The 11,481-nt window shown below is 45.5% G+C and overlaps 1 protein-coding gene across 1 annotated transcript in view; it reads right to left on the bottom strand.

The window, feature by feature from the left end:
* Positions 1-204: 204 nt before the first annotated feature.
* The window catches only part of Trub1 (TruB pseudouridine synthase family member 1), a 36,885-nt gene continuing 25,608 nt past the window's right edge, over positions 205-11,481 (bottom strand). The window contains exons 5-8 of the mRNA XM_050148037.1: positions 5,536-5,608; positions 4,133-4,272; positions 1,758-1,814; positions 205-1,106 (exon numbers count right to left, since the gene is read on the bottom strand). Coding sequence (XP_050003994.1) covers positions 847-1,106; positions 1,758-1,814; positions 4,133-4,272; positions 5,536-5,608 — 530 coding nt within the window. The 3' untranslated portion in view covers positions 205-846. The remainder of the gene's footprint in view (positions 1,107-1,757; positions 1,815-4,132; positions 4,273-5,535; positions 5,609-11,481) is intronic.

Consider the following 11,481-nt stretch of genomic DNA (forward strand, 5'->3'; position numbering starts at 1 on the left):
CCCCATGACACAGAATCACCTGAAGGAGCTGTGGGGGCTGAGGATGCTGGACCGCTCTCCCCATGACACAGTATCACCTGGAGGAGCTGTGGGGGCTGAGGATGCTGGACCGCTCTCCCCATGACACAGTATCACCTGAAGGAATAAACAATACAGAAACCATGCCAGGGATCCAGAGCTCCACTGAGAGGCACAGACACACACTGATGAGCAGGCAGGAGAGAATTTTAATCCAAGATACATTCTTTAGCTTATATTTTAAAAATCCACATTTTTAGAAATTTGATACAATGTGGGTGACCAGAAATAGTTGTCCCAATACAGAGGTACAGGAGCTGAGTTCTGCTCTACATAGGAGACTACACACATATTAAACTATTACATTCTGTTAGAGGTAGAACAGAGGTTTGTGCATTTGTGAATATTTATTAGGAAAATATATTCATTGTCAAGATCTGAGAAACACAGCCACAGAGGCCTACAGTCAATCAGCAAAGGGCTTCACAACAGCCGTGAGCTCTGCAAACAGAAGAGTTCAATTCTGAGCACTTCAAATATACTCAAGGAATCTGAGCGCACAGGGAGCCCCTGGCAGTTCAACAAAGCAAACGTGACATTCGGTACGCTTGCTTCTGTGAGACTAACACAAATGCTTGTTTTCCATAATCAGGAAATTGTTTACTTTTTCATACGAAAAAGACTAAGAAAAGATCAAATCCAGAAAGCTTATTTATCTGAATCCAATCACATTCATCACTGAGTGGCATTAGGACATCTTGCAAAGAAACGGCCACTCCTGGGCCAGGGTCCACACACCAACCAGGAAATGACCTTGCCAGGCCGGTCTCAGAGGGTTTTAACTGCATCCTCTTCTCTCTTTGTCTCGCTTAGAGTTATATATTCATAGCTTAAAACCTGGTCACCGGATTTCTCAGATTTTGGCTTTTTAAACGCCGACTCCTCTGGCAGAAGGGACGGGCAGTGCTGAAGGGCCTGTGTGATGTCACCGATGGTCCACCTGTCTTCAGGGAGGGCGTGCTCCTCAAGGGTAAATGGCCCCTGCTTGGTGCGGGTCAGCTCCAGCACGTTGGCACAGGAAGAGAGCTCTACAATATCCAAAGTGAAAACGTGAGGTGAGCTACGCAGTATTCACAGCCTGCAAACTTCCAGACGGCAGAACGCTACCCGGAGTCCAGCGGCTGAGGTAAACCGGGGCTGAAGCAGGGAAGACGGTCTCGTGGTTTAAACTTACACCCGCTTTTCAAAACCACTCAGCACTTGAAGCAACCCCATGAGGTAAATATCCCCCCTTATTCTGCACACAGGACAATGTGACCTGTCCACTGTCACGTGACCAGGGAACAGAACAGGCAGAACCAGAACTTTCTGGGTGCTTCTAAGACTGTGGCTTCCAGGTTAAAGAAAAAAAATGATCTGTATCAATGTAAATAATCTTTTTGTTCCTGAGCCCCACTTTGAGTTAAAATGTTTTTTACTTGAAAAAGAAGTTGTCTTTTTCATCCATTATCACTGTGTTCATTTTCTGCCCCTCGATGTGTTTCACGCCCTCCCCCATTACCAGCGCCTCGCTGCAGCTGCCGGGGCTTCTGAGTGCAGCCTATAAACCCACAGTGCATCTGAGCTAAAAGCAGCAACAGTTCAATTCCTCAGGAAAGCGAAAAACAGAAAATTCCCTCTCCCATCAAAAAGGAGCATTACTCTCTAAATGATAATTCATAATTCATTTTTCTGCTTACCTTTGCCAATGTCGTTGACCAAGCTTCTGATGTAAAAGCCTCCTCCGCACTCAACATCTGGAATATTAGCAGGGACACGGTAAAAGGCTGACCTCTGAGAGATCCACTTCACATAAAAATGGTGCTCTCCAACACATGGAGAAACGCACTATGCAAACAATCGAGCCATAAAATATTTATGTGCTAACCCATAAATTATTCATCTAGCAGCATATGTGTGTGTGAGATTGAAAAGTCAGTGTGGCGCAGGCAGAAAGTCATGAACACATTTTAAATTAACTGGCAAGCCATACCATGTCAATACCTCAGCCTTGTTCACTTAATAGGTTTTAAATAGAAATCCCAGCTTTTCTATCATGAACTGTAGGTTTAAGTATTTTCAGATTTTAAAACATTTGAAAAATTTAACTAAACACCCACCAAAAAAATCCCTTTGGCATTGAAAAGAACCACATTGAGGTGCTAAAAACCATAAAATAACCTAAAACCACACTGTGCTCTAAAGCTGACAGCGTCCCATCAGCGTGGCTGCACACGCTGGGCAGAAAGCAAGGCCTATGGGAAGCGACTGACCACGCCCTGAGTGGAGTGGCTACTTGCTCAGGGTACACATTATTTCTAGTTGTATCAATCAAATAGAGAGGTCTGGAAGAATAATCGAAACTCAGCCCCTGGGGACTTTAATTCTTCCCTACAGCTCTCAGCTGGGGGCTACTGAGGCAAGATGAAGCAAAGCCTGGGACCACGCTGGAGGGCCAGCATTTCTGAGAGACACGATTCGATTCGGAAGGCAGCTGCTCACACCTGCCCTTCCACACTCTCCAGTCAGTACCACGAGGCACTTCAGACTAACACGCAGCCAGAAAACCATGATCGCTCATGGCGTCTGTCTGCCCTGCCAAAGAGGGGGCTGCGCTTTCACAGAGTGAACGGTAGGTTTTTCTTCATTATTTGTCAAGCCGGTTAGAATCGGGAAGCGTGAGCGTAAGTAAGCCTGTTTTCTTACAGGGCCACCTCTGCAGGCACTTGCTACGCCTGGACTAAGGACGCCAAGGAGAAGCAGGGACGGTGAGGGAAGGCAGCGCTGGAGAAACACCGTCTGAAGGGATTCTAGCCACAATGACTGAAATTAAGGGCTGGATGGATTTCAAGGAGCCCGGGGACTAACAACCACATTTTTAAAACTATGTAAATATTTTTTAAATTATATAAACAAGGGTTTTTTTTTTTATTTTAAATCTACTTCAAATACAGATCACATGCTCAAATTGACGACCTGAACTCAAACTGTGAGCAGGTGTCCAACAACACTGTCTCCCGTTTCCCCCGCATCTCCCGTCGTTGGTGCTAACATGCAGGTCACAGAGAAGGGATGAACACAACCTTTTACCCCAAAACTAAACATGCTGTGCTTTAAAGGGGCAGATCAACATTTACTCTAAAATGAAATGCATAAAGTATGAATCAAAATGGAAGGAAAAGTATATGTAAGATAAAAGTGAATTTATACTTATTTCTATTGTTACATGCATGGGGGAATTTATTTGCATGTATGTCTGAGTATCATGTGTGTATGTGGTACTCAAGGAGGTCAGAAGAGGTGTGGAAACCTCTGAGACTAAGAGTTACGGAAGGTTGAGAGTCACCATGTGGGTGCTGGGAACCAAACACAGGTCCTCTGGAAAAGCAGCTGGTGCTCTTAACCACTGAGCCGTCTCTCCAGCCTCCAACTTTAAGATCTTGAAAACACACATTCCCTACCTACTTCTCTGAAGAGATCTAAAGTATTTTACTCCCAAGTTTATAGTAAAATGACCACAAAACATCTGGAAATTAGCCCGGTTACATGTTTCAGAACCTTTATAGAGTCAGTTTTATTTACCTCATGAAATCAGACCATAAAATTTTCTTATAGTTAAAAATATTCCAAGACCAAAAGGATCCACTCTATGTAAAAAGACCTGATGCGGGAGGTCCTTCTGTCTCTGTGTTGCTTTTATTGGTTAATGAATAAAGAAACTGCCTTGGCCTGTTGATAGAGCAGATAAACTGAATTCTGGGAGGAAGAAGGCAGAGTCAGAGGGATGCCATGGAGCTGCAAGAGATAGACATGCTGAAACTTTGCTGGTAGGTCACCACCTCATGGTGATGCACAGATTACTAGAAATGGGTTAAATTAAGATGTAAAGGTTAGCTAATAAGAAGTTAGAGCTAATTGGCCAAGCAGTGTTTTAATTAATACAGTTTCTGTGTGATTAATTCGGGTCTAAGCTAGCCGGGTGGCCAGGAACCAACAAACAGCTCTTCTCCAGCATTAGCCAAACACAAAGTAAAGATACGTGCACAGCAGATGATTCCCACGCTCTCCGTCCTACCTAATGTGAAAAGCGGTGGCTGGAACCTCAGGAGGGAGATGCTGTAGACAGTCACTAGTCTGGCAGGTCTGGCCTCAACCGCTTCGCCTCTCTTCATTAACGTCGAAAGCCTTTGGCCATCCTTCTTCAGCGCAGAATAGCTTAGAGAGGAGAGCGAGTGAGAGAGGTGGTGGGGGCTGAGCAGGTGACTCCCAGAGGGGTGGAGGGGAAGAGCAGCCCCTTCCAAGGCCCTTTCTCCTGGTCTACTCCTGTCTGCGACGGATATACAGTGGGCTGCACCCATCTTCCTCCTCGCTTTCCTGGAGATGACCCTGGCAGCTCCCTTCACTAGCCCCCAACCCAGAAGCAGCAGCTTCTCCCTTTGTGTGGTGAAGTCTCGTGACACCACAGACTCGTGAATAACCACAGAAAATGCTAAGGCCGTCCACATACATAAACATAGAGATTTAACTTAGTCTAACAAATGATTAAAACATTTTATGCAGATTTTGCTAAAAGTTACAAAGTTTTATGTTTGAGAAAAAATCTTAAAGAAACGTATCTCCACAGATACAGTTCAATGTTCATGGCGAAAACAAAAGCAAAATTTCTAATACAGATAAAATCTAAATCCTAACGAACTGTCAGTGACGTATCCTGGTGTGGCCTACTAAGGCACACACAGATGTGACTAAGAGGGGCTGTGGCCGAGTGCTTCCCCTCCCGGTCACCTGCTCAAACTCTCAATACCAAGATGATGGCATTAGGAAGAGAGGCCTCTGAAGGGTGACCAGGTCATATAGCCCAGAGCCCTCAGGAAGAAGTTGTTGCCCCAGACAGATGCCTTCATCCCTCTGCCTCACCAGGGCAGCATCTGGGAGAAGGCAGACTCTCACTGGCGAACAATTCGGCAACACCTCAGGCTGGATGTAGCAGGACCACGGGTGCAGCCCCGAGTCTGTGGGGCTCTGTCACAGACACCCTAGTGCACCAAGACGCGCCGTAAGGCAGCTGATGCTCACATTTTACTAAGTTACGACTTTTATCTGCTGGATCTGCTGTCAGGACTCGGGGGGTCAGGGAGCACACAGTAGGACTCTGACACACGCCTGTTGCTTTAACACAGTCCTTTGGCTGTAAATTTAGGGAAAGTGACATCTGTGGGTCTGCCACTGCCTGATATCTGCACACAGAGTCGGTGAGATGGGACGCAGAGAGACCAGGCTGTGCTAACGCCCAGCACAGATCAAATGCACTTCTGTCTCGGGACCAAAGCTCTGCATCCAGGCTGAATCTGCTCATCTCTTTCTGATTATTTACAATGTCCAGATTAAAACAGAGCAAAAGAAAAGCCCACTTTATTCTAATTATTGATTGTAACCTATAGATGATAAATTAAACATAAATCCAGTAACTGAACTTACAGTGGGGGGACTTGCATTATATTCCCAGTGAACTTCTGCAGAACGCCTTCAATATCTTCTTGTGTTATTTTATCTGCCAAAAATCAATCAAGAAAAGACGGTAGAGCCATGGAGGCAACAGCCACAACAGCTCTGAAAAATCATTACTATTATTTTTCAATAAAATACAGATTACAGGTGTTGGAGACACGGTTCCGCAGTTCAGCGCCTAGTTAACTCCTAGCACCCACATGGCGGTTTGCAAGTCTATGATTCAAATCCCAGTAGATCTGATGCCCTCTTCTGACCTCAGAGGGCACCAGGTACAGTGTTGTACAGACAGACATAAGTAGGCGAAACACCTATATAAATAACTAAAAAAAAAAACATCATAAATTATAGTGTATGTCTTACAGGTCAAATGCTACCTTGTTGAAAGGAATAAAATGCATATTCATGAGATGCAAAGCAAATTTTATGTTATTCTTTATAGAAACTTAATTTCCCTTAGTACAAGTCTCACCCTAACCTAGTTGTTCCCCACTTAAAAACAATGCGTCGTGAGCACTGGAGACTCTGATGGCTCCTGCAGAGAATCCAAGAAGGATATAAAATTAGCTGCAGACATGGCCTACAGTAATCAATACCAGGTGATCAAAGGGCTCAACGTCTGAGCGTCTGTCACACACAGGGGACAGTGGCCACCGCTGCACTTTAAGTCTCACTGCATAGAATTTAACTGCTCTATGCCACGAGATAAATTGCATATGCACACATTCAACTCGGTCTCCGAGCAGAGCTATTGATCTGTCTTCCGAGTCCTTCTCCGCCTGGGATTTCTCTCCACTTTTAAATGATCTCTGTCAGTCAGCTCAAACGAACCAGAACAGAAAAGGGATGCACGCAGCAAGCGCTTTGGTAAGCTCACTAAGCACTGAAAGGCCGATTTTAGAAGATTTGTACAGATACAGACTTGTAGCCAAAGCCTTTCACACGCCAGTCGTGTTCCCAGGCTCCTTTGGTGCATCCAACAGAAGGATGCGGTGAGACAGCCGTTCAGGTTCAGTGTGTGGGCTGTCAATCTGCAGATGATCAAGAATAAACCGCGGCCTGGAAATATTCTGTAGCTCATTTAGGTTACTGTCAGTGTTTTTATTTAAACTTTTTTGGTAAAATGTACACTGGATTTTATTTGACAAATATTAGTCAGAAATTATGGTGCTGAGTTGTTCCAATGCCACGACAACACTTTACGGACACTGGGGAGCACTGTGTAGACAGTCAGCCTCACTGCGACCTTGCGAGTTAACCACAAACAAAACTGGAACCTGCGAGACGTGGCCAGTGAAGAGCTACAACCTCTGCCGCAGCCTCCAACACTGCAGAGCGCAGACAGCAGCCCTGTCCGGGCCACTGCACAGGGATGTGGCTAGAAGTCTGGCTGAGGACTCTCCCATGGGAAGGTTGTACTCCACTGTGACATGAGGAAAGAATCACAGTTGACACCTTAGTTGTGCTATTCTGACCTTGCCAAATCTAGGTGGCCCATGCTACCACCAGGCTGGACTTGCTGAAAGAAACACCATGGCTGGTAGACCTGGCCCAGTGCATTAACTTAGCCAGGCAGTTCAGACAAGACAGCTGTCCACTCCTGACATTCCTTTCCTGTGAACATGCTCACCTTTGCCCTGCTTCAGTGGCTTCCTTTCACGGATGCACGCGCACACACACACACACACACACACGAATGTACACACATGAATGTACAATACACAAAGATATATATACACGTGGACATACACAAATAGACATACAACACACACAGATGTACAACACATACACAGATATGCACACATGGATGTATCCACCCTCACACACATGGATGCACACACACACACACAATACCAAGGCATGTTCCTTCTCATTGCACATCTGTGTACCGTCTCCCTTTGACTACACAGCTCAGGCATCTGGGGTGCACGTGCTGTTCATCCCGGCTCACCAACAAATCCTGAGCTTTGAGAACAAAGACGGTTTTTCTTCTGAGATAACATACACTATTAAGAGGGCACTCAAGACGTTCTTGTTCTTGCTGAGATTTAATTGGCTCAGGGTGATATAATCTCCAGGTTGAAGGGCATTTAAAAGTCACTGGGCCACTCATTTATCCACTGTTAGGACCAGACAGCCCACAGAGCAGGCTATTCTGTAACAGAAGCCAGGCTGGGGGCACAGGACAAGCAGTGAAACACAGGCTGCATCTAAGGCAATGGCCTTAGCCCAGCAAAACGGCTGTCCCATGACGTAACTACGCTACTACCATAAGATCTTGAAGAGGAGAGTGCTCTGCGCCAAGCATGCACTATCACACACACGAACTATCACACACACGAACTATCACACACACGAACTATATAACACACATGAACAGGCCGTGCAGTAGCCACTCGCTTACAACACATGGATCCCCCCCATGCACCCAGCGCAGCTACTTACCTGAACTACAGAGCTCATAGCAGAATGACAGAGTTTAAAAAATTCATAATTTTCTAACTTCTTTATAAAAGAACATCCCAGAGATGTTACCAGTAAGTACTACCAAATATTAGGAAAAAAGTAATTTCAGCGGGCACAAACGCTCAGGGAATGGAAAGGCCATTAAGAGACAAGAAGAGCAGGGCCAAGGGCACAGCTCAGAGGCAGGGCCACTCTGAAGCCCATGGTTCTCTCCAGCACCCAGCACCATGAAGATAAAACCGCATTTAAAAACAGTAGCATCTTTTTTACATTGACCTAATTCTTTTTTTTTTTTTTTTTTTTTTTTTTTTGAGACAGGGTTTCTCTGTAGCTTTGGAGCCTATCCTGGAACTAGCTCTTGTACATCTGGCTGGCCTTGAACTCAGAGATCTGCCTGCCTCTTCATCTGAGTGCTGGGATTAAAGGTTTGGGCTACCACTGCACGGCAACATTGACCTAATTCTTAGGCCCAGTCAGAACCCTGAGAGGGTGAAGTTGGGGGCAGGGAAGAAAAACAAATACAAGGTAATCCCACTCACAAACACAGATGCAAAAACCCTAACTAAATATTCACCTATCAAATCCACCATGTATATATAATATATGCTGACCAAATTAAACCAGCTCCAGAAATGTGAAGTTAGTTTAACATTTAAATGTGGAGAAAACAGAATAAACTATGTTAATACTATCCTCTGGACATGACACGGCCATCCCACTCATGAGTCCAGGGCACTGTGGTACCTGCATGAGACCAGGACAACTCACAACCCTCCCAAATTTACTCTCGGTTCATGATTTAAAAGCAAACTAAATTTCAGCAAAGAAAGGAAGGAAGGAAGGAAGGAAGGAAAAGAAAAGGAGAGGGGGAGGGGAAAGAGAGGGGGAGGGAGGATGAAGTTCTTTGATAAAATAGCTATTTTTAGGGGGTCTATAATAAACAAGGTGGGGAGATTTATCTTTCCTCCAAGATCACAGACCCTTTGGTGCTGAGACCAGAATGGACCAACTTTACTGAGCAGACACCGCATATTCCAGACAAACCCACACCTGCTAAGGTGTTGACTTGTGACATGTAGGGATAATGGAGAAAGTGCAAGGCCAACTGGGCATCCACGAAGGGAAAATGATGGACTTATATGTACTGTCAGAGGCAAAGCAATAACAATTTCTAGAATATAGAAAAATATTTCTTGCTTAAAAAAACTGTGCATCACCTATGGACACCTGATTTTTAACAAAGAAGCCAAAATTATACAATGAAAAAAAGAAAGCATCTTCAACAAATGGTGCTGGTCTAACTGGATGTTGGCACGTAGAATAATGCAAATTGATCCATATCCATCACCCTGCACAAAACTCAAGTACAAGTGGATCAAAGACCTCAACATAAATACAGATACAGTGAACCCAGAGAAGAGAAAGTGAAAAATACTCTCAAATGCATTAGCACAGGAGACAACTTCACAAACAGAACAATAGCACAGGCACCAAGACTGACAATTAATACACAGGACCTCATGAAATTGAAAAGTTTCTGTAAGGCAAAGGACCCATCAGGAGGACAAAATGGCAGCCTACAGAATGGGAAAAGTTCTTCACTAACCCCACATCTGACAGGAGCCTGAAACTAGATATCAACAAACCATATAATCCAATTTAAAAATGGGGTGCAAATATAAACATAATTCTCAACAAGAATCTCAAATGGTAGAGAAACATTGAGGAGATGTTCAACATCCTTAGCCATCACGGAAATGGCTCTGAGATACCATCTTACACATGTCAGAATGGCCAAGATCAGAACTCACTGGAAAGGATGTGGAGCAAGGGGAGCACTTCTCCGTTGCTGGTGGGAGTGCAAACTTGTAAGCCGCTTTGGAAGTCAATGTGGTGGTTCCTCAGAAAATTGGGAACTAACCTACCACAAGCCCCCGCTATACCACTCTTGGGCAGGTACACAAAGGATGCTCAATCACACCACAAGGACAGCTGTTCAATCAACTATGTTCACGACAGTTGTATTTGTGACAGCCAGAACCTGGAAACAACCTTGAAGACCCTCAACTGAAGAATGGACAAAGCAAATGTGGTACACTTATACAGTGGAGTATTACTCAGCTGTTAAAAACAAGGACATGTTAAGAGAAACCCTGTCACGAAAAACCAAACCAGACCAAAATGAACAAACAAGGACACAAGGAAATTTGAAGACAAATGGATGGAACTAGAAAAAAAAATCATTCAGAGTGAGATAAACCAGAAAGACAAACATGAGATGCACTCACTCAAGTGATATTAGCTGTTAAGAAAGGGTAACTATGCTACAATCCACAGACCCAGAGAGCCTAGGTAAGGAGAGTTCATGGGGGACACACCATCTCCCTGGGAGGGGGAAATAGAAGAGAGCAGGTGGGGGGAGGACACGGGGGTGGGGGACAAGCATCATGTGGGGGTGTGTGGAGGGGGAGAGTGCTGAGGGAGACTGCTGGGGGACATTTTGGGGTCGGGTGCAAGTCTGGTTCAGGGGAATCTCCCAGAAGCCCACGGAGAGCACCCCAGCTTAGATTCCTAGCAATAGTGGGTAACAGGCCTGAAGTGGCCATCTTCCGCGACCAGACTGGTGCCTAGCCCAGATGTCAACAGAGAGGCGTCATTCAGCAACTGATGGAGGCAGATGCAGAGACCCACAGGCAAACGTTAGGCGACACTCGGAAATCCTACAGAAGAAGAGATGGAGAAGGAAGGAGTGTAGAAACCAGAGGGGTCAAAGCCACCACGGGAAGGCTCACACGGGTCAAGGCCACCATGGCAGCCTGCACGGTACTGACCTAGGCACTCTGCATACATGTGACAGCTGTCAGCTCCCCCAACAGCAGGAACAGGAGCTGTCTCTGACTCTTTTCCTGGTTTAGGGATCCTACTCCTCATACTGGGCCAATTTTCCCAGCCTTAAAACACGGCATGTGCTCAGTCTACTGCAACTGGATATGCATGCTGCATTTTCCTGATACTCATGGGAGACCTGCTCTCTCCTGGATGGAGACGGGAGAGCAAGGGATGGGGGATGGAAGGGAGGAATCGGGGGGGAGGATGGGAAGGGGAGGCTGTGGCTGCGGTGTAAAATAAATAGATGAATCATAAAATGTGTGTGTACATACAGGTGGAGGTGAGTTCTTCACTCAAACAAATCAGCACGACAGAGGTATCTTGTTGAAATAGGAGCGGCAGGGCTGCGTCCCCGGCACCCGGCCGCCCGCATGGCTAGTTTATACCCAGAAATAATTACACGGAAACTGTATTCTTTCAAACACTGCCTGGCCCGGCTAGGTCCAGTTTCTTATTGGCTAGCTCTTACATATTGTTCTAACCCATTTCTAATATTCTGTGTAGCCCACGAGCTGGCTTACCAGAGAGGATCTTAACCTGCGTCTGTCTGGAGTGGGAGCA

This window comes from Alexandromys fortis, unplaced genomic scaffold (genome assembly GCF_014885135.2).
Source record: "Alexandromys fortis isolate MF-2015 unplaced genomic scaffold, M_Fortis_MF-2015_v1.1 scaffold_16, whole genome shotgun sequence".
Classification (NCBI taxonomy): domain Eukaryota; kingdom Metazoa; phylum Chordata; class Mammalia; order Rodentia; family Cricetidae; genus Alexandromys; species Alexandromys fortis.